We start from the raw sequence: 23,065 nt of genomic DNA, 5'->3' as shown, positions 1-23,065 counted from the left end.
AATAAGATCCCCTAGAAACATCATTAATGAAAGTGCCATTTGCACAAGCTGTCAGCTGTAGCAGGTACACAGTTTATTCCCCTGGGAGTTTGGGTGTTCTAGATCTGTCCTGCCAGCTTTGCAGCAACATGGTGGTAGTAGTGCCTTGTAACCCATACTGCTCCTGCCTAGGCAGACGTTGACTCACCAGACTAAAGCAGTCAGAGCTGACAGAGGACTATAGCTCCTTTAAGTTGAAAATGATCAATTTTTAATTACCTCGTGCAGCAGTATTTTGCAATTGTGTTTTTACTCTTCAGAGAGGGAGCTTTTCTTAACTCTCCAAACACCAAAACCTGACACAAATAACAGAATGAATTTGCTGTCCCTAAAAACTTAAGACCTGTGAATCTCTTGGGGCTGCCTGGTTTGACTTCCCATGGCTGTTTGCTGTGTATTTGATTACGAATCATTCTTATGGATGGAGCAGTTGTTTATGCTGTGTACAAGGACAGATCTGTTGCCAGTCAAATTCCTCCCAAAGGGCTCGGTACACGTAGAGAATAGGAGGAGCATCAGCAGCATTACAGATTGCAGCAAACACATCTCATGCAAAAGGCAGAAGAGCAGTAAGAAGAAAACTTTAGAGAAGGGGAAGAGAAAATACAGTGATTGAGAGAAAACTATGCTGCCTGAGGAAGAAAAGACATAAACTGACAATCAAGTACATCAGGTGCGACACAAGCAACATGTCTCGGCCACCAGGAAGAAAGCAGGAGAACCACAAAATAGTAAGACATTTTTGTAATGTGCGATTAAAATTGTGCATGGAGTAAGAATAAGCTATTATTGTATTGATGTGTTTTATACAGTCATATTTCCGAATAGCCTGAAAGTATGGAGAGGGTGGGGATGAGTCTGCCAGTATGAGAGCAGAGGCGCTAGCAGCATTTATGGCTACAGTGGGACCCCCTTGTGAGCTGCCAACAAGCTGTCAGCTATTAAGCAGTGACATTAAAAAGCCTGCTCATAGGACTTGGAGTCTCTTTGACTGAGCAGTAATATTGAGATTTGCTCTAGGAGCCTTCATATCTCTCCAGCTACCTTGACTATGACATGAAATGATTTTCAGACAGTCCTGCCCTCAATATGAATCCTTGAGGCCAAAATTCTGTCTCGTTTTGGAGAAAAGAAGCTGTGCCAGCCACATCTCTACCCCATGAACAGTTACAGGAAGAGATGGTTCATCTGGAACCACAGCGTACCTGGTACCCACTGTGTGCCTCCTACATAGCAGACCACATCTTCTTTTGGGGGTGATGTTGCATGAGCAGGGGTCCTTCTTCATCCTCCTAATGTTGTGATTTTTCTATGCACAGGGAGTGCACCATCACAGGATCTCAACATCTGGCTTTAAGGCCAAAATCTGGTTCTTGGGGAAACAATGGTAGAACTGTAACCATTGTCTTTGAATGTTGGCTTTGACCCTTGATCACATAGCACAGAATTCTATCAAATAGAAGTTATATAGACCAAAACTTCCTTCTTTTTCTGCACTTCATGTTAATATTCTCCTAAAGCTCCAGCAGTTGTTTTAAATATACTCTATGCAAGATTTTCCCAAGAGGCCCTCTTAGACTGCACCGTCACAAAAAGCAGGATTTTGTGCCATTAAAGACATCAGTTATTCTCCTTCCTGTTCTCTGGCAGTGGTGTGTCTAAATACGAAAAATTCAGATAGCAAGTTTCCTCAGAATCTCCATCTGTGGTTGAAAATTTCTAACTGTTTAGGAATATTTTACCACAAGTCCAAAAAACCAAAGTGCTGTAATGTGGAAATAAGGCCACAGAGGTTTAAAAACCTCAGTAATAGTATTGTGTCTTGAAGAGAATATGTTTGCATCCTAAAGTATAATTATGACACACGTATCTATGTATACATATGTATAACAAGCTGAAGAGAGAGGAAGTTGCTAGTAAGGAAAAGAGAACATAGACAACTGTAGAGGACTGATAACAAAAACAAAGTGACTGTCTCACTCACTGGGCACTTAACTGCATGTTTTTACTTTATCCCTGGTGCTGAGATTCTGAACAGGCTTAGCAAAGATGGGCACAAAGTTTCTGAGTCTGGGATCTGTTCAGAAGCAGAGATCTAAGTGCTTAGAGAGGTTTATGGTCAAAGGTAGAAATGCCAGCCAAGTTTATGTGCCTCTGTGGTTAGACAGTCATTAAATGAAACACAGAGAGAAGGAGATCTGTGTTCTGTGTTTGGATGGTTCAGTTCCACACAAATCTTTCTTCAGGAACTTAGAGCCTTAGGGCTCTCTGGATGGTGAATGGTGATTTTTGATAGGAGTTGGGGCAGTGGAGAAGTTCCAGAAGGCTTTAAGACAATGTTGTGTCAATTTCTGAAAAGGGGATTGAGGTCTCCACTGAAAAAGAAATAGAAAAATACAATATAATACAATATAATACAATATAATACAATACAATATAATATAATATAATATAATATAATATAATATAATATAATATAATATAATTAAAGTTAATATATATAAGTTTATGGACAAAAAATACTCCAACGGATTGCAAGAGTGGCTGATAAATGCAATTATGTTGATATAGTATGCTTAAGTTTCTCTAAGGTATTTGTCTTAATACAACACAGACTTTTTGCTGAGACTAGAACAATACAGAACCTATATGACATCCATTTACTCCATTAAAAACTTGTTAACGAGAATTTGGCAAAGTGTGCAATATTATTGTAAACAGGAGTTATCACCAAGGCGAGTTTAGGAAATGGTTCCATACTACTTAAGATTTTGAACAGTGACTTGTTAAAATGGGAACATTGATTAAACTCCCAGCTTTTGATGCAAAGGGAGCAGGAAGAGGTCTTTCCACCAAGCCATTCTTCCTTTCCTTGTGTGATTTGTTCTATTATTTTCAGTGGTATTCACTACTATTTTTCCACAGGCTATAAACAAAAAGCACCTCTAGTCTGCCCACAGGCCTGTAGCACTACCTTTAATTAATTCCTATCCAAGAAGTTTAGTGAGAGTCAACCTAGTCTCTCGCCTAAAGGCCCGCTGCTACTCCTGCTAAATACAGGCAATTCTGCAGTGCCATGGAGGTGATCTGGCAGGGCAGGGAGGGAAGAAAACTTTCTTCCAGATTGGGGCACAGCTGAAGATCCCCGACTAGTGCTTGTGACAGGATCTGTGCAGAGCTATGCCTTTGACCTCTTCAGTTGCTCTCCATGCTCCTTGGGCAGGCGGCTGTAATCGTCACCCATCCCCTTCATCTTGCTCATGCAGTGGAGCCAAACCAACCACATCTTCTGTACTAAGATACAGAAATAACGTCACAACGAGATTGTCCAGGCATTTGGACAGCTAGTATTGACAGTGATTCAAGTTACTTGTGAAGACTGATAAAGAAGGGGAAATGTCAGTGGGACTGATTCTTTTCTGCTCTGCTTGTTGTTATTCTTTACACTTGTGCTGAATTATAGTATTTTTTCATTATTCTGAGCTAATTTTTTAATCTACTTTTTATTTTTTTGGGAAAGCAGCTGATGATCTGCATCAGATCAACCATACCTTTGTGAAGGAACTGGAATTTCAGTGTATATACTGTTGTTCCTATTTTAAAAGGACTAATAGCTCATTGCCTCTATTATTCTTCCTGCAACTAAATGCTTGTCATTAATCTTGGATGGCATTTGACAGCATTTATCAATCCAACGTACACATGTGTGGTTATAGGATGCAAGAATGCACCTGAGGAAAGTAGGTGTATCCCAAGAAATGGTATTTCTGACAAGCAAAATCCCTGTACAGAGCCTCAATTGATGATCAATTCAGGTTCTGTCACACTTGAAATATGGATTTCAGTGATTACACGTCCATGGACAAAAGTTTTTTTATTAATGTAAATGTTATTTTTACTTGCTTTTAATACAGTAGTAGCTCAAAAGCATGGAAAAGTTTGATTCTAGTTTGCTTCATTTTTGATTTCCACCTTTTCTGGCAGAGCAGAGAGCTTTTTGTACTCACGTATGGGGCTTTGGTAGCCCAGCTGTGCAAGGACTATGAAAAAGATGAAGATGTCAACACCTGTTTAGATAGAATGTAAGTACTGCTTTAACTGTTCAACTTCATCGATAATGCTATTTGTCCACCTATACGTTACCTTTAAGCTTTATGTCTGTTATCTTAACGAGTTCCAGCACTCTGTCTAGGATTACAGAGATCAGGGGGATAAGGTTCAATATTCTGTCAACAGTAATAACACTAGTTTGTGAATTAAGATCAACAACTAGCTCTTGAATTCTCAGAATAAAAGTGTCAGGATTGTTTTGATAGCTTATGCTTGTTCCTTGTTGATCCTTTGTTATGCTAATTAAACTATAAACTTCTAAAGTTTATGCTACGTTTATGCTTAAACTTCTAAGTTTATGCTATAAACTTCTAAATTTCGTCTCCTATATCCATGTATTAAATTTCAACTTCCACGTTAACCCTCCTCTTCTATTTCTTCGTACCCATGTTATTTCAAACTAGACAACCTTTTTGTGTCTCACAGGTATTTTCTAGTTAACGTGCATGTCTGTGTTCACTGTGTCAATGTGGCCTTCCCATGGCTCCCCCTCATCTAGCTACATGGTGGTTTTATGACTTGGCCAGCTAAGAAATATCACAATTCCAGGTTGCAGGGGTTTGGCTTAGGTGAGTCAGTCAATAGGCAGCCTCCTTGTGCAGTCCGTCGCCTTCCTCGAGGATGTAATTCAGGTCTCTGGCTTGGGCACTCTGAATTGTCCCTTGTGGGCTGGCTCTCTTCCCCACTCCCTGGGTCAGGGGCAGACGGGCCTCTCACCTTTAAAAGACCATGCTGCAATGAGTGAGATAGCACAAATGGTCAATGAGGAACTGATTTTTACATGGATAACCTCTTTGGAAAATGACGATCCTATGTTTATAGGATCCTGTCATCCTGGCTGAGATTCCGAGGCATTATCACAGTAAACATAATGATATCACAGAAAATCAGCAAGAAACAACTTTTGAGCTGGTTAACAAGATGGTGTACTAAGATCTTTGGCAGAAGAGTAAGGCTTGTGTTTTCAGGCAAAATGGACATGCAAAATGGATTTACAACAATCACAGTGCACAGAATACCTGACTACTTTGCTGTTAATCAGAAAGTTTGCAAACAAGCTATAGTCCAATAGCTATCTACGGAAGTGAGTAAAGAAAGTCATTGATTGGAAAAAAGAAATTTATTCACAAACTAAGAAGGGACAACATCTCTCAGATATTTATTTTATTTCACCTCTCATTCAGCTCTGATTAAAATGATACATTTAAAAAATACACAGGCTTCTTTATGATGCTATGGTAGAAATTACTAAAGGGTAGTTTTGGAAGGTATGGAGACATATTTTGCTCCTTGTGTTTTTATTATTATAGCTGTTTCTGTAAAATCTTTTTGGTTTTGTCTTGATAAAGACTTGATAAAATAATGACAGGTTTCATTAAAGCAATATGGCCATCTTTGCTTTTGTGAAGATGAAAACAGCCCAGCTTCAGGAAGAAACCTTATAGATTAGCAGACCTGTGGCAGTTGGGGACTGTATTCTTAGTGCACTCTCTCTATATATGTGCATATGTAATCCGTAGTGAGAAGGGTGTTTTTCACTGTACAGTTGCCAAATAGCTGCTTGTCAATTTATTATTCATTTGACTTTGCAAATCTAAGGCCTAAAAGTTGAAAAGGATCTAAGTAGTCTTGTACATCACCAATACATACCTTGCTAACTGCTGATGACATTTACCAACGTTATTGATATTGATACTTAGGCGATAAATAAATATTTCATTGTTTTCTGATGCATGACATACTGCAATTTTAAACTTCACGCTGCCAAAACCACTTTTTGGTCTTGTCATCACATTAGACATCTGATCACTTCTTGGCTTCTTGTCAAAGACGTGTCAAAATCAGTAAGAAACTCCATCGAGTTCAGGCTGCTTCACTGAGGGTGTAGGGCCTCTGACAAACAGGCAGAGACTGCCAACATCCACATACGTGGAAGGGAAAAATTCCCTATAAACATTTCTGAGTTGAGTTCACATTCTTTCATAACATTTGTGTCAATCTCTTTCCCCTTTTCAAAAAATGCTTGGAGGCATGGCTATTTTGCACGCTGTGTAGTTGCTGACCTTTGTTACTGTGTGAGAGCTAGGAACGAATATTTGTTTTATAAAAAATTCCATTAACTTCCATCCTTCTTTATTTCATTTCTCTGAAATTGTAGTGTTTTAAATACAAAATGAAGGTAGTGGTGTACTGAAACTGCATATTAACTAGCAACTTCTGGATTCTTTCTGCAACTAGTAGATGAAGGGGGAGAACATGTTAGAAAAAAGACAAAGAGGAAAATGTGGAGGGAGAGAGAAAAATGAGGTGAAGAGATAAGAGGATAAAGTGAAAGAGATCAGGTGTGAGTCCATTTCCTATGGGCTTTCCTGGTACCCAAACGCTGCAGTGAGGGTGCCCAGCATTTGCTGAACTCCGTGCCAGCCCAGAGGCGAATGCTGTGACCTGAAGGGGCAGTTGCTCTGTTCTCCTTGACAGAGACACTGTGAGATGAACTCTGGGGATCACAGAGGAACGGAGAAAATCCTGTGCTATGTTACCCTATCCTATTTTTAGTGACAAAGCAGTATTAATCAGATGTATTATTTGTATACTATTTATATATTCTACTCATCTATCTAACATCTAATATTTATTCATATATGTAAATATAAATGTATGTATAGATAATGTATATATGAACAACATTCATGTCATCCTTGCCAGGAGTATCGTGCTTAAAGGAGTATGATTCCTTAAATGACTACATGAACAGCAATTCCACTGTACTGCAAAATGCGGTAGAAAGAAGAATCTAGACCAGCAAAATCTGTTGTCCCTCAAAGCCATTCATTTAGGAACATGCAGCTGTTTTGAGGAGAAAGCACAAGAGAAAGATTAGGGAGATGGTAGGTGGAAAGAAGTCCCCCATTTTGCATGTTAACTTTCTTTGTTTTCTCCTTAGGGGATATGGCATTGGCATAAGGCTGATTGACGATTTTTTAGCTCATTCAGCTGTGAAAAAGTGCCGCAGTTATTCTGAAACGGCAGACGTGATTGCACAGGTAAATAAAATTTACATTCTCTAGAGCTTCATCAGCTTCAATGGGCTTAGCTTTGCCCTCCTCCTCTATCACTTTGCGCCAGAACAGTTACCTACATTTTCTGCTATATCATGATTGTCTTATCAAAAACCACTCATCTCCACAATCACAGCCATGCTTCTATTGGGGGAAGTACAGCCTTTTCCTTATCTACAACTTCATATCAACTAGTGGCTCACAAAGGTTGGCCTTGAGAGGAGACATCAGTTTCTACCTCTGTAGCATAGTGCTACATCAGGCTGGGAAAAAAACAACATTCAACAGAACACAAAAAATGTGATGTTTAGTGAGATAAGAATTTTGCGGATGGTCTTGATAAACCCACAGTCGTAAGTTAACCACAAAGAGTCATCAGAACCACAGAATTGGTTCACATGGGTATTAGTTTTATATCAGAGCTGAGGACAGAGAACACAAAATGGGATACCACCTCTGAGAGGCTGCCAGCCCCTGACCTAAACTGACCTTAAAGTCAGTCGCTAAACTGAAATTAAATTTCTTCTGTTCCTAGTAGCCCATGAGGCGTTTTGTCATTAGAAGAATTTAAAAGTTTCTTTTTGTTTGCTGCAGCTTAAGCTGATTTCTTCTACTCTTGCCAGAGAATGCAGCAAACAACAAAAAATTATCCAGTTTTAACAAACTTCAAATCATATATTCCCTCGCTTTTTCTCTTTTTCTAGGAGCATAAGCCTTAACCATCTCATACAGATCTTAAACTTTGATATTCTTACTCCTGCCATCTGAATCACCTCAGCATCTCCATAATTATCTTAGATGTTTTTTAACCTTAAAGTGGTAATATTAGGAATAAGCTGCAGCATTTTCTGCAAAAGGAAAACTCAGTCGTAGCAGAGAAGAACTTCAGGAAAAGAAAATGAGAGGAACCTTTTCCTCACTACCCAAAAATCTAATAATAAAATCAAAAGGATAAAATCAGAGTGGGTACTTTCGCCTTCTTTGATGGAAATTTCCCTTTTATTGAGTAGTCTTTCACACTATTGTCAGACAAGAAAGATCTAGGAGGAAATTTAGTGGCAATACACAGGTTTCTAAAGATGTATTTTTGCCCCCATGGGCAAGTCAGATTTCCTGGGGAAGCTCAAAGAGAAATCCATAGGACATCCAGCCACTTTAGACTGCTGAGTCACTGTAAAAGAGGTGGTAGTTCACAGATACTGAGTTAGCTCAGACTAATACCTGCTCAGGTCATGGTGAATGATCCCTTTTATCCTTTATGATTTTCAGCTCTGAAGTGTTGCCAATGGCCTTTCCCAATGGCAAAAATTAACCACACTTTATAGCAAAGAACCGTTTGCTAGGTAGTCGTTTGTTTTAAGAGGAGAGATCAGGGCATCACTTAATTGAACTGAGATTCATTTCCATTGGCTCGTTTTAGGAGACAAAAATATGCCTGGCATACTTTTTGATTGCTTGAGAATTACCAGCAGCATCAGCTAAATGTGAGCATTATGTTTAACCGCTGACTGCAGAACTGGGAAACATCAGGCTTTCTGTACAGTGAACTAAGGCACCAGTATATGCTGGTTATACCGGAGTATCTTAGTTCAAAGTGTACGTGGATGTTATCGGGTGATGTGTGATCCTGCTCACGTTACCCATGTCAGAAATACCTATGTTACATCTGACTGAAATGGAAGGACAGAAGTTATGTTACCATTCTAAAATGCTTGTTATAGAGGAACTGATGGCTGTCACAGAAATAAAGGACCTCTTTGCATTTGCTGTTGCTGGTAGGACTATAAAGTGCACATGTGCACAACACACGCATACACCATGATCTGCCAAAGTTTAAAGCAGAAGCAGGTGACACAACTAAAAGCCAGCCAGATCCCATTAGCTCATAAAAGAGTGGAAACTAAATTTCTTCCTGAAGTAAAGTGTATTTTGGAGTCTCAAATCAGGATGATGTATAACAAAGCTCCTCCACTGGAGGAGCTGAGCCAGGGTAGAGGATCCATTGGTGACAGCGAGGGCAGCGGAATGAAAACCATGAGACAAGCAGAATTTCAATCGCTATTAAAATGCACTGCCTTGTTAAGGGAATGATACCAGGCTGCAAAATCATGTTTTTGTTCACTCTTATGTTCTTCTTCAGGTGGTACTTGTACTTTATTTTCTCTGGATTTTCACATATATGCCAGATCTCTGGTTTTCTGAGTCTTATTTCTCATGGTTCCCTTATTTACAAATGCTTTAGTACAGTTGAACCATCATTCTTAAGTACAGGGGATTCAACAACAAATTATAGTGAGAAATTAATCATCAAAGTAAGGAAGAAGATTGCAGATTGTACTTCAAAAGACACTTACTGAGAGAAATAAAATTACTTGGAAAGATTGGAACAGACTTTAAAGCACACAGTCTCTTGAAAAGACTATTTTTAGCAAACTAAAAGAGGAGTTCCGTAGTAGGAGTATAACCTTTCTGAGACAAAATGTGATATGGAAAGCATTTTCACATTTCTTTGGCAAAACGTTTTTTAAATAGTCTTCAAGCGCATTTGTCTGAGGCACATACCAACAAAACATATGTAAAATGACCCAGCAAGTAACTGCAAATACGCTGTTAAAGTTATTGGTTCAGAATTACACAGTTGTTTACATAATCTCTTTAACTCTTCAGCAGTAATGTTCTCAGCCAGGAGAAAGTGCTTAAATACTTAACTGCATTGACTATTCTGAGGTAGAAATCTGTTTGAGGATGAGTGTGTAGCGTAAAACCAGTTAAAAATTAAAGTAATTAAGGCAGTTAAGCAGTTCAAGTAGTGAGAGCCAAATGTCCTGTAAACATAGCTGTTATCCTGCAGTCCTTTGGAAAGCAAAGGAGAAGTCTGTAAGGTCAGGCTGTCGGTGTTCCCTGTGGAAATGGAAAGAGATGAAGCAAAGGAAAAAACATAAAATGAGGAGTACAAAGCCAGCTTGCCATATTAAGAAATAAATACCAGAGGAAGGGTGCACCTAAGGCAGAGACTGCGGGCTTAAAACTTCAACCACTGGTTCAGACTGCAAAGCCTGGGATTTACTGCTAGCTTATACTGGACTGGAGAAGGGCCAACAAGTTTTGATGATGAGCCAAAGCGAGGCCTTCTACACCGAGTTCCCATGGTGCTCACTTGACTTCTCCTGTTGGTGCTGTGACTTTGCGTGGTTAGAGTCGGGACTGAATACAAAAAGATAAAACAGGCCATGTAAAAGTAGATTTTTACATGTAGGCTGCCAAATTGGGGTAAGAAAATGGAAAGCAATTGAGGAATGGTATTAAGAACAAAGGTCAGTTGAAGAAGTAATGTCCAAGACTGGATTCAGAATTTGGATCTCAGTATAACTGAGGATTACTTTTGAAAAGAGAGTGATAATTTTCCTCTATAATCCTACAACATCAAACTGTTACTTCAATGCCTCCTCACAAGACCTTGACATCATTGATCTGATCGAAAGAGATGCAAAAAATAAACAGCTTCTGGTTTTATGTCTAATCCCAGAGGAGTGTTACCTTCTATAGCACAATGTCACCGTGCCCCAGGAGGTGTCTGTGTGTGCTACAGGTGGGAGCAGCCGGGCCGTACCCTCTGGTCCACAGTGAGCCAGTGCTGGCTCACAGGCTCCAGAGTTGTGTTAATACAGTGCTATGCCTAAGGATATATCCCTTGCTGGGAAGCAGTGGCTGGAGAGATGGGCTTTATTGTGGAAGCTCAGTACCCCACGAATGCAGCAAACATACGTCTGTGCAGCTGCTTGTGGAGAGGCCCTTGGGGACCACCAGGGCTGGGGTAATCCAACCATGTCACCCCCAAGCCCAGAGCTGTAGGACAAGAGATGTGATTCCCCTTCCCGTGGGAGGCCCTGCCACACAAGGTCCCTATATATTGACATATGGCCAGTTTGAAAGTCTGACAGAAGCTGGCAGAATTTACGAAGCTGGTAAATGTTGTTTCTCAGATCTCAACAGTGAGAGGGAAGTGCATACAGCAGGTTGCTGTGCTAAGTGGTAGACAGTAAACTGAAAAATGAAGTGCTGCACTGTAAAGAGTAAAGAAAAGTTTGTGAGTACATGGAATCAGGAACAGATGGCAAGACCTTTAAAGCATCTTGCTCTTCCCAAACACTGACTGTGGAAACGTACTAAGAATGAAAAGTATGCTAGCAAAAATGTTATTTTGGCTGCCTTTCCCCTTCTAAGCAGATTAATTCTGGTCCTTCATTAATCTTGTTATTATGTCATCTGAAATTATAGTTTCAGTTTTTTTAACAGTCTATATTATCACTTACTTTGCAACATTACTTACACATACAATGTTTGGTAGTGAAAAGTCCCCACTAGTATATAAAGGGACGGATAAGTTAGTGGCCTCCTAAATAGTTCAGTAACTCTAGACTACATTTGAACACCATCAAAATGTTAATGAATTTAGAGAGATGGGATGCTGGTTGAGACTTTGAAAAAGGGCAGTGGTACTTTTTTAATTCTGACTGCATGGATTTGTTGTTTGACATTGAGCAATATATAATCCCATAGAGTTGCAAGTAACATTTTCAAAAGAGAGATTTTGCTTTATATGGGTGTCACTTTGATGGTCAGCCTACGTACATGTCTAAATAGATATTATTTTATCTTCCATTTCATATAGATAGAAATGAGACAGATTTATGGATGCAGCTTTCAAAACTGCTCATTCGTTTTACTTCCCTGTCTTTTGGAGTCACAAAGAAAGATTGAAAAGACCTTTGTTTTACCCTCTGAGAAGTTGTGTATGGTAGTTTTAAAGGAATTTCTGTCCAGTCACAGCCTGGTTTTAAAAAAAATGTTCATATCTATTCATTGAATTACTTATCTATGTACTTAAATTATTTTTTCTGCTGAGACTTTTTTACAATTTTCACTTCATAGCTTTGAATTTTGCCTTAATTTGGTGCTCCATTGCAAACTAGCTACTGGTTTTGCATAGTTTCCATGCAAGTTCTCTTTTACACAGGAAATTTTAACAATAGAATTTGGACAGTTTCATCATACTTTAATGCAAAGTACAGCTGAAATGAAATTGAAAGCATATGAGGACCTAGCATGGTTAACTAGTTTTTGTTCTTGTAACAAAGACTTGAAGCTTAATGGAGCAGCAAATGTGTAACGGAAGAAGAGTTAAGAGAATTTAAATGAGAAAATTGGCTTCTCACAGAGGAGAAGAAATAGTAAACCGAGGGACAAAGCACAGAGAATTGAACAGAAGTTTCCTGTTTATTTGTGCACTCATATTTTGATGGACATCACAGTTAATACAAAATCTAAATTTTCCAAAAGAAAATGTTGATTCTGCTGTCTGAGGGGTTTTTTCCACTTTGTTTTGGCTGGTGTTGACAATAGTCTTCGCCTCTTTCTGAGCTGCCATGGTAGCTGCTGAACATTAATTCAGGGACAACATTGATACAAAACAGCTTTTGCGATAGCTGCTTGAGGGACAGGGTTAAATTTGCCAAAACCAGATTCCAGTTGAAAACATAGGGTCAAACTGGCTTTTGTTTTTGTCTGTTTTTGTAGAAGTATTCCAGCATCCACATGGCAATTGCATGAAGTCACAGGCACTTTGGTAAGACAACACAGTTAGAGTAACACAGCCCTGGGAATGAGGGTCAGCGAGAGATGCAGGCTCCTACGAGGCACGTGCTGCAGCACTAAGTGTTCAGTAGCTGCTCTTGGAGGTGGAGACCCTCTCAACATGAGTTACCTGTGAACATGAAGCAGGGCAAGGGTGAGGAGAGGAGAAAGCACCTTGGTTTTGCCCCTCCATGATAAAGGAGAAGGCTGGGCTGGGAAACACGCCTGTTTCAGATGGTCCTGGCTACTCAGATGCAGAGCTTTGAGCTTTCTCCTGAGGAAAAAAAGGGTGCCAAAAACCCAGAGTGGGATACCTCTCTCCTCCCACCTTTCCCTCTGCCAGCTATGCTCTTGCCTCTGTGTCCCAGCTCTTATATCACAGTGGAGACCTCATCCTTACATCAGCCCACCTGTTTCCCATATTCCTTGATCAGCTCATTAGCCTACTCTCCTGGTTTTGGCTGGGATAGAGTTAATTTTCTTCCTAGTAGCTGGTAGAGTGCTGTGTTTTGGATTTAGTATGAGAATAATGTTGACAACACACTGACGTTTTAGTTGTTGTTAAGCAGTGCTTATACTAAATCAAGGACTTTTCAGCTTCCCATGCTCTGCCAGGTGCACAAGGAGCTGGGAGGGGGCACAGCCAGGACAGCTGACCCCAACTGGCCAAAGGGCTATTCCATACCATATGGCATCATGCTCAGCATAGAAACTGGGGGAGCTGGCCAGGGGGCAGCGATCGCTGCTCGGGGGCTGGCTGGGCATCGGTCAGTGGGTGGTGAGCAATTGCATTGTGCATCACTTGTTTTGTACATTCTTTTATCATTTTTGTTGTTGTTGTTGTTATTATTATTTCATTTTCTCTTCCTTTGCTGTTCTATTAAACTACCTCTATCTCAACTGACGGGTTTTACTTTTTTTTTTCTGATTCTCTCCCCCAGTCCACTGGGGAGGCGGGGGTGAGTGAGTGGCTGTGTGGTGCTCAGTTGCCGACTGGGGTTAAGCCACGACACCTACTTAGTGTCCTTCCCTTTGCATCCCTACTTGCTTTGTTTTTCTGTGGCACCAGTGAGGAAGGAGGTGGAAAGATGGTTTTGGGAAGGGAAGTTTGGCCCAGGCAGTGGGGACATCCTGTTAGGTGGTGTCTCCTCTCCCCATGCATGTAGGGAGGAGCTGAGATGGGGCTGGGCAGTAAATGTTGGGGCATCTCTCATAAAGAAAGAGAAAAGCAGGCAAATGGGAAGGGACGTGTACCCTGGAATTAGATAGTTGCTATGCCAGGAGAGGAGCCCGGGGAAAAACATGCATATGTGCCAGACATGGTGTCAGACATGCCTGCTGTTGTGACTTGCATTTTGGCAGTGTTGCCTCTGTGCATTCAGCTGCAGCAGGTACATTTAGGCATATAACATGTTCTAAGTTTGCTGCAAAGTGGGTCAGCTGGGATAAAAAATGTTAAAACATTTGCTCAAAGACCACAAGTTCTTCAAAACACACAGAGAAAATTCTAAGCAGACAGTGCAATAAGCTCTTGGATTTTATTTTAAAAAAGAGTAGTAGTCCGTAAATGCAGATAGATGTTTTTTTCTGCTGAAGAAGCGCAGTGAGTATGAGAACAGCTGGGCAGAGTACCCTGGTTTGTTGATAAGAGCCTGATTCAAGCAGGGCAAAAATATGATTCTTTGCAGGCTCAGGGAGACTGGCAGTAAAATGCTGCATAAAAGCCTGCCCAGTCACCCCAGGGAAAGAAACTTGCAGAAGCTTTGTTATCCTTTTATACAGTATTTGCAAAGACTCTGGACACCCCGTGTGAGAGCCACGTGGTGAATTCCAAGTGGGTGAGGTAAAGTGTAGGCTTCTGGGGTGAAACTCATTTGTCAGAAGCACTGATCGTGCAGTCGCCTCACCTGCGTTGCCTGCCGGTTCCTCTTGCTCCAGACACTAAGTTTCCTAAGATATTCAGAAAAATGAAAATCAGCCTGCTGCAAAAATATTTTCTTGTCTTAAAATGTGGAATTTCCTTCCAGGCCCTCTGTCATACACTGGCTGCAGGCCCAGTACAAACAATATTACATAGCTCTACAGGCTGCACCCAGTGCCCGAAACCCACTCGAAACAGGAGCTTTATAGCCATACAAAGAGAAATTCTCAGTGGGAGAAGATAATACCGAGTACTCTGTGGAGGCAAAATATCAGTGATGCATTTTCATTATAGTAACAAAGCACTAACAACAACTTATTATGTATCAAAATAGCATGTCGTTTTTTAACAAAAACACAAAAATGCTGAACGATTTGGTAATTTCAAGTTCTTGGTAGCCTACACTTTGGCTGTAAGATTTGTCTAAAGGACTGCCTGGCACTTTGCCGTCAGTGGAGGTCACTGCCCCATGTCCCAGGCAGATGTCTCAGGGACTAGAAGACCAAGGCTGATGGATGTGACCATCTGTGGCGTTCTAGGTGCAACAGGAGTCCAAAGACACTGAGATGCCTTGAGTGACCACTGGTGCCTCAGAACAATGCTGTAGCTGCAAAGGACCTGGAAGCAAAACCTTTACTTTCTGTGGGCTGTCAGAAAGCCACACACATCTTCTGTTATTATATTCACGCCTTTTACATGGTGTTACTTTATGATAGTCTCTTGATTTACATAGGACGAGCATAGTATAGCGCCTTTTACATAGGATATTGTTAAAACCCTTTTGTAGAAGTTATTATTAATCTCTTTTTGCTGTCAGCTCTTGATCCAGAGCCAGTGACATTAGTAGGGCATGAACCCTAAGTGCCATTGAGGACTGCAGCCTTTTCACTGATGTAGGGAAATAATTTCATTCCGTCCTTTTGGAGCAAGTTTGTAACTGGGAGGGAATGTGATGAAGAAGAAAGAGGCCATTGTGAAAAAATATAAAGATGAAACCAGCTAGAAGTATGCTGTATTAGCAAGATATAAAGAAGCTGAAAATATGTTTGATCTATGGTATTTCCCTTCTGTCTACAATGTCCAGCATGGTCTCTCTTTCCTCATTGATTTCTTTCTGGCCTTCTTCAACTAGCCTGTGAATTGTGCTATAATGCTGTTTGCTCCCGCTGAAAGAGTAGAGCTGGGAAGCATCTTCCCATGCCTGAAAAGCTGGCAGGGGAATTGCTTCTGGTTCCTTGTTCTCAAAAAAGCACTTCAGGTTTCGCTCGCTCAGCTTGGTGGCATACAGCTGGAAAATCTGCTCCAGTTGCTCCTTCTCCTTCTCTGTGTACACCCTCCAGAACATCAGCTGGAGGTGGCTGACTTTCGACTGGCAGCTGGCACAGCAAGTGGTTAGCAGGGAGAGAAGAGCTGTGGTGACGATCACACACCAGCCTAAAATCTGGGAAAACAAAAGAAATGAGTTTCAGGTTAAAAAGGCCCAAGTGAAAATGCTACTTAAATCAAGTGTCTGACGGAGCGACCAGACTTTGTATGGGGGGCCTGCCGCTCCTCTTGGGACTCTCCTGCGGGTGTCTCGTCCCAGTTTGCATTCGGTGCCTGGCATTAGTGTTAATGGGGCGTCCATATGGGGACCAAAGGGAAGCAGAAGACATCAGGATTGAGGCTTCTTGATAGTGTTCATTTTGATGTCTCTTTCTCAGGCAGGCAAAAGGTGGTTGATTTTTACAGTGGAAGGTAAAACGCTCAAGAAAAGTTGGTTTATATTAGAGTTTGGCTGCCTCCCCATCCCATTTTATAATGAAGGGAACTCAGATAACAACAGCTGAAGAGACGTGTCCAGCGCAACGGCAATGGCAGGGTCAGGGACAGATGATCTCAAATCAGACCTCAACTACAAGACTGTGTATGAAGAAAAATCTAAGAGAGGTCTAAATGATCAATCAAATAATGTTATGGCTGAATAGAGCTATACAGAAGATGGAGCGGACCTGAGAGCAGGAGTAGCAGGAGTAGTGTCCGGGTAATTTAGAGAGGGTATTGATGAGAGTTTCTTGCAAAACTATAACCATCTGGCATGTAGTGTGTTGGAATTGCTCACTGAATTCTGTCACACAAAGGGAAAAGTGCATAGGGAGAATAAAATATCACAATCACTAGATGGTAAATGGTTTTCTATCTCCTGAAAGAGTTAAATAAAATTACCCAGCAAGAATTAGGATTAAGACACAATTCTGAATTGTGACAAACTACAAAACCAAAAAGGGTAAGTAACTTTTGTCCCAGATCAATCAGTCCCTCCTGGTGGAATGGGGGGGAGAATCTGAAAAGCAAAAATAAGAAAACTCGTGGGCTGAGATAAGAACAGTTTAATAATTGACATAAAATATTATTATAATAATAGTGATAATAATAATAAAAAAATTGTAATGAAAAGGCAAATAACAAAAGAAGGAGAGAGAAAGGAACAAAACCCAGGGAAAAAACAAAAAACCCCCAGTGATGCAACTGCTCACCACCCACCCACCGATGCCCAGCCAGGCCCCAAGCAGCGATCGCTGCCTCCCAGACAACTCCCCCAGTTTCTATGCTGAGCATGATGCCATATGGTATGGAATAGCCCTTTGGGCAGTGTGGGTCAGCTGTCCTGGCTGTGCCCCCTCCCAGCTTCTTGTGCACCTGGCAGAGCATGGGAAGCTGAAAAGTCCTTGACCAGTGTAAACACCGCTTAGCAACAACCAAAACATCAGTGTGTTATCAACATTGTTCTCATACTAAATCCAAAACACAGCACTCTACCAGCTACTAGGAGGAAAATTAACTCTATCCCAGCCAAAACCAGGGCAATCAATCTTTTAAACTGTGACCATTTTTAGATGTGTTGTTTTCAGACTTCTTTTTAATTAAAAAAACCCAACAACTGCATTAATTAGCTAACAGGAATAGAAAAGATGGTCTTGAATTTAAAAAGTGTTCACCAATTCTTTTATCAGGAGATTCACTGAAATCTGTGCTATTCTTGTGAACTTTTTTTGACTTTGATGAATCAGCCCTTTGTAGTGGAAAATCATTTTTATGTCAAAACGGGTTTTAAATTGCCTTCTTGCCCAATCCTGTGAGAATGCTGGGAGGAGAGGGCATGAGAAAGAAGAAATAGCGTGTGTGTTGGCAGGGCTGTGTTGGCACTGGAATAGAGCCCAATTCATCTACACACTGATTAGAAATAGTTGCTCTATTTTCAGAGAACTTTGTTTTTGCTAAAATATGCTTTTCCAGCATCACTCAACTTTTTTTGTAGCAACTTCAGAGTTTGACAAAATTCTGTTAAGAACATTTTAAAATAAAGAGCTACGTCCAGGATTAGAGCAAGGGCTGAGGGTGGGAAAATGTGCTTGAAATTCTTATTGTGGGATGTTCTCCTCTAAGGAGGGCAGAGGTGCGAACACAATTTTTTTCATGCCTAGTGCCACTGGCCTAGCCAATAGTTTTACCCACCTACTCCACTGCAATGTGTAACATTTGCAAAAAAATTACTTGTTTTCAAACAGTGGAACAAATTCCAGTGTGGAGCAAATCTTCTAGGTTTCAGAGACCCATATGAACTGGAACTGATTTCCCATGCTTTAATGGTGATGATATGGAGAGCTGCAACCTTTCTCATGTGAATTCTTGCACTGATTTAAAAAAAATGACCGCCAGTAAAAATCTGTATTTAGCTGAGGCAATATAGAAACTTTCCTCAGGGAAATGTATGAAACAGAGAAACTTGACAAACAGTTATTCTTAGGGACTGGTATGGAAGAATAGCTTTGTTTTCTTTTATTTTTCCAGTCACTTTGTACTGACCAGTGATTTCTATGGGTATTTGAGAAACTGCTCTTTTTAGCAGGTTTTCACTTTCTTGCAGCTTGGGGTATAATCCATGTATTCTCGTCTATAAACTGAGTCACTGTGGGTCTTTCACTATTTCCTATACATACAACTTGAAGTCTTAAGCACTGTTTGTTATTTCCTTCTAAAACTCTCAAATAAATCGCTTCGTCTGCAGTGCAGGCTTTGTCTGCATTCCAGTCCTATTTGCATGAGGACTTGAAAATAAAACCAGCTCTTGGGGAGGAAATGGTTCCAGATGGATACAATTGTCCAACAAAAACTTACTGGCTCCACAGATTGTTTTTCCTTCCTGCTGACAATCATCTTTCCATCATTTTCTGTAGCCTTTTTTTCTTTTTTTTTCCCCTTTGTTTTGATTTTTTGTCTCTGAATTTATTTACATTACAAGGCAGTGAGCAGAACTGTATCACACAAATATGGTAAAATGTAATACTATCTCAGCTTTCCATGTTCTGCTTGTTCTATTTTAGTGTTTCTTCCTTCCCGCAAGCAGGACAGAAACATGCTCTTATCTGGCATCATGAACATGAGGAACACAAACAGAAACATATTATGTAAGCAGCCACAAATCTGTCACAAATCTTATTTTCCAGTATTTTTCTACTATTAGTGACCTAAGATTTCATTACAGTTACCATGATGGTATAAAATAGGAGAGTGTGGTATGGATTTTAGAGCAATCTTCATTCAGGAAGAAAGCTTTAGGTTATCTGGTCTTTTGATGCTGCCATCAGTGGGGCCCCCCAGGAAGCACGGCACAGCTCAAACTGAACTAGAAGATGGATTGATTGTATTTTGCAAGGCTACATCATGCCAAAACTTTCTTTATGTGAAACCAACAGTTTTATCTTAGCATCTGACATCAGGATCTTCCACAGATAAATCACAGCGGCAGTACAAACTGCATAATGCTCTTTATTTATTTTTCTTACCTGGGACTGTGCTTGAAGAGTTCGTTTCAGTTCGTCACTCTCTGAAAAGGGCATGGAGCTTTTGTCACAGGCTACCTTGTGTAGCTCTTCGAAGCACTTTGCAGATTTGCTGTGGCAAACTGCATGTAAGTAGGCAGGATTTTTCAAGCCACTCATGGCACATTCATAAAAAGTCCCGTTGAGCAAAGCCACAGAAAGCCACATCACTGGGGCTACCAGAGCGTTTAAAGTGATTTGTCCGAAGACGTAGAAGAAATGGCAGATATTCCCTCTGGGGAATATTTTTCTGGGATTCACCCAGCAGCCTGTAAAGAGTTTCCAGGTCTTGCTGTTCAAGAAATATCCAATAACTAGCAAAACAAAAGCTGGGGAGAAGAGAAATACCAAACCGTACCTGAAGTTTTCATTGCTGCAGGGGCATCTGAAAGCAACAAGAGAAAACACACGTTCACCTCCCATTGTCAGCAGCGCCATAAAACTGTAACCTATAGCGGTTTTCCGGTTCATAAAGAATTTCAGGATTGTTTGGAAACCGTCCATGTTTGATACTCACTAAAGAGGTAAAAATCAAGACACTTTTATCTTCGCTTGTAGCAGGCTGTAGTGGTGTAGCAGGGGAGAGCTCTCCAGAGGAAGAATAGCCTGCTGCTAGCCTGCCTGCGTATGCGCTGCCTAGATAACGCCGTGATGTCACTGTCTGGAGAAACGCGCTCACAGGGGACCCCTCCACTAGCAGAGCAGATGTTGCACATTTACAGTAACATTCAGCAGCAGCAGAAGGAAAGCGAGCAATGCTCTATATAATCAAATAAGTTTGCAGTCTTGGCAGTCTTATTCTTGGTGGGTTGTTGGGTTTTTTGTGACTGCAGATGGAGATCAGAGTAAAAGCACATACTCACCAATTGCAGGAGTTCTTGAGCTGTGATTATCAAAGTTGCCGGCAAAGTAGTGAAGGAGCTAATATAGATGCTAATGGTCCCAAGGGAGTGTGACGTGACTGAAAGCAGACGAGTGATAACAGTAAAACCACTTTGTATGGGGTTGTAAATGTAGGAACATCAAAGACAGAATAAGCAGCCTTCTGCTGTACTTCCCTGGAGTATCACATAGCTCCAGATTTGTGTCTCTTGCTCAAGCTGATCACAGAAGAGACAAATCTAGTTTGATTTCCAACCTGTCTGGCCCTTCCCCCTATTTCCCTGGGTAAAGCTGGTCTGTAGGATGCTGCATCCTCAAGTTTCACCTCTGGTTTGCATACAACAGGTTCAAGCAGCGGAGTTTCATCCTTTTGCAGGTTGCTTTCAAGATGTACCTTGGGGTCACCCCTAGTGTGAGCTGCAGTAGTGCCACAGGAAATGAATTCTCCTTAATCCTGGACAAAAACCCACTAGTGGACTTTGTGGAGGAGCTGCCAGCAGAACGAGCATCACTTTGCTACTGTAACCTCCTCTGCGGGGTGATTCGAGGTGCCTTGGAAATGGTAAGGAAATGCACAAACGTTTTCTCCATTCTTTGTTAATATGCAGAGGCACAGGAAAGCAAAACCACTTGCTCAGATAAATGAAGGAAATTTAGTAGTGTTTAATCTCTCTCTCAGATTAAATGTCTCTACCTAAATAAAAGGGGGCCAGACTGATCCTGGATCCCGAGGCAGAGAAGCACACGTGTTGGCTCACCTCCACCTCCACACTGTCCCTGCTTGGCTCTTCAGTGGCTGACTCGGGTGCAAAAGCCCGGCGGGACCGGGGAGCCAGCTAACACGTAATGTGGAGAGCCGGGGGGGCATGCTGGACGACTCCGCTGCTCCTTGAGCCGGTCTCATTTTCCTGCATAGGGGTAACCAGTAATAGCCATCCCTGATTCTTTCCAAATACATGAAGATAAATTATATTCTCAGGTTACCGCAGCGCCTGCTGAAAGGCAGAACAAAGTGTGGATGAGTATAATGTTAAAACCAAAGCATCAGAAGTGTATCAGATGGCATTCCAAGTTTTGTTCTTAGATTTAAGACTTTTACAAAAGAATAAACAAAGGACATCATTTGAAAGCCACTGAGTGGTACAGCTTCTGTGCCATTTTCTGGAAGATTTTTGGGCTTTTGGGCTGCTTTATGTTTCTGTCAATATCTAATTTGTCATATATCTTATATTTCAAGCAAACAAAAGCTGTACAAGTACTATGTATGTACATCAGTCTCAGAATTATAGTATCTGATATAAGACTAATTAGCAAAAGTATTATATCATAACCGTTAGCACGTGACCAGGAAATTTTGTGATCACACAATCATCAAGTACATAATTTAGGTTCTTGGAAGAAAGCAAAGCACTGGAATGAAGGCTAAAGCATTATACAAATTCCAGTGTCTATAAACTTCCTTTTTATTAACTTAGTTAGGAAAGATATTTTAAAATGATCTCAAAATCTGTTTCTTACAAAACCTGAGAAAGGGGGTCTCCTTGTGGTAAGAGAGAGAGAAAAAGCTTGTTATACTGGAGGAGGGAGAAAAACTGGGCATTTCTTTGCTAACTGATCAGACCTGATTCTTTCTAGGTTCACTTAGCAGCAGAAGTTACCTTCCTCCAGGACAGGCTGAAGGGCGATGCTGTGACAGAAATAGGAATTACGTTTTTAAGGAAGGCTGAAGACAGAAAGCACAAAAGAAATAAATGAAAGAAATATTGGAAGAAACCCTTGCTGAGGGATATTTTGCGCCTTTTGTTTCTGAAGAAGACATGCAGGGTAAAAATGGCTTTGCTGAGCCAGCTGCACCAGTCATGCGTTTGAAAGGTGAAGAGAGCTGGGCAGGAAACAGGAGGGGCAAAGCAGGGGGAGAGCAATGTTAATTGTCATGGCACAGAGATCAGTATAAAAGACCCAAATGGCCTGCCCTTCCTTCTCACATAACCATGGTCTTATGCTCAATGAAAGTTTGGTCTCAGTATTCGGTGCATGCTGGATGCAAAATATTCATTCGGACACCAACTGTTTTCAGCTAAACATGACCACCTTTTCCCGTTTTGTTTGTTGGTAATGTTTCAAAGCATGGTTGCTAAGAGGTGCTTTATTCCCTGGCTGTTTGTGGGTGGGAGTAATGAATTCATCTGCTGTGACTGCTGTATGCCATGTCTCGCTGTCAGGTGCCTGTTTTCATGCATGATAGTTTGCCATTCGTTGTCCTCCACACCGGACATCCCGCTCCCTTTAAAACCAGAGAGGGATGCAGCTTCAGCAATGGCAGGAGCCGGTTCAGTTCGTTACTGCTCTCTCAGGCCCCACATGCAGTTTTGCTGTCGTGCCTGTTCAGCCCCGTGCATACGGCAGGCTGCAGCACTCTGATGACTGCAGCAATGCTTGTGTTGCTTCAAGCTATGGGCCTCTTTATGTCCGTCTTCTCTTCAAGAGCACTGATCTTATGACCAAACTGAACAAAGCATGCCCTCTTTAATGTGTTGTCACTGTGGATCTGTACTCAC

General features: G+C 41.1%; 2 protein-coding genes across 4 annotated transcripts in view; one reads left to right on the top strand and one right to left on the bottom strand.

Moving 5' to 3' along the window:
- Nucleotides 1-23,029, top strand: part of TRAPPC3L (trafficking protein particle complex subunit 3L) — a 34,654-nt gene extending 11,625 nt beyond the window's left edge. Inside the window, exons 1-5 of one of the 2 annotated variants that reach the window (XM_072857885.1) lie at nt 699-770; nt 4,024-4,121; nt 7,094-7,193; nt 20,884-21,069; nt 22,143-23,029. In XM_072857885.1, coding sequence (XP_072713986.1) covers nt 729-770; nt 4,024-4,121; nt 7,094-7,193; nt 20,884-21,069; nt 22,143-22,262 — 546 coding nt within the window. In that variant the 5' untranslated portion in view covers nt 699-728 and the 3' untranslated portion in view covers nt 22,263-23,029. Of the gene's footprint in view, nt 1-698; nt 771-4,023; nt 4,122-7,093; nt 7,194-20,883; nt 21,070-22,142 lie in introns of those variants that run through there. The other variant, XM_072857886.1, reaches the window with a different exon arrangement.
- On the bottom strand, nt 12,721-20,374 carry CALHM5 (calcium homeostasis modulator family member 5). Of its 2 annotated transcripts, XR_012041824.1 has the most exons (3): nt 19,590-20,374; nt 14,750-16,204; nt 12,721-12,972 (listed from the first exon to the last, which is right to left on the bottom strand). XR_012041824.1 is itself a non-coding variant. In XM_072857882.1 (2 exons), the coding sequence occupies exons 1-2, from the start codon at nt 20,127-20,129 to the stop codon at nt 15,815-15,817; spliced, it is 930 nt and encodes a 309-aa protein (XP_072713983.1). In that variant the 5' UTR covers nt 20,130-20,374; the 3' UTR covers nt 14,456-15,814. The 2 variants fall into 2 exon arrangements, 1 of the variants encoding a protein (XP_072713983.1); XM_072857882.1 differs by lacking the exon at nt 12,721-12,972 and having other exon boundaries at nt 14,456-16,204.
- Nucleotides 23,030-23,065: the final 36 nt, after the last annotated feature.

This window comes from Ciconia boyciana, chromosome 3 (genome assembly GCF_034638445.1).
Source record: "Ciconia boyciana chromosome 3, ASM3463844v1, whole genome shotgun sequence".
Lineage (NCBI taxonomy): Eukaryota > Metazoa > Chordata > Aves > Ciconiiformes > Ciconiidae > Ciconia > Ciconia boyciana.
Note: the sequence above shows the minus strand (reverse complement) of the source record. Positions and strands in the feature narration are given on the sequence as shown.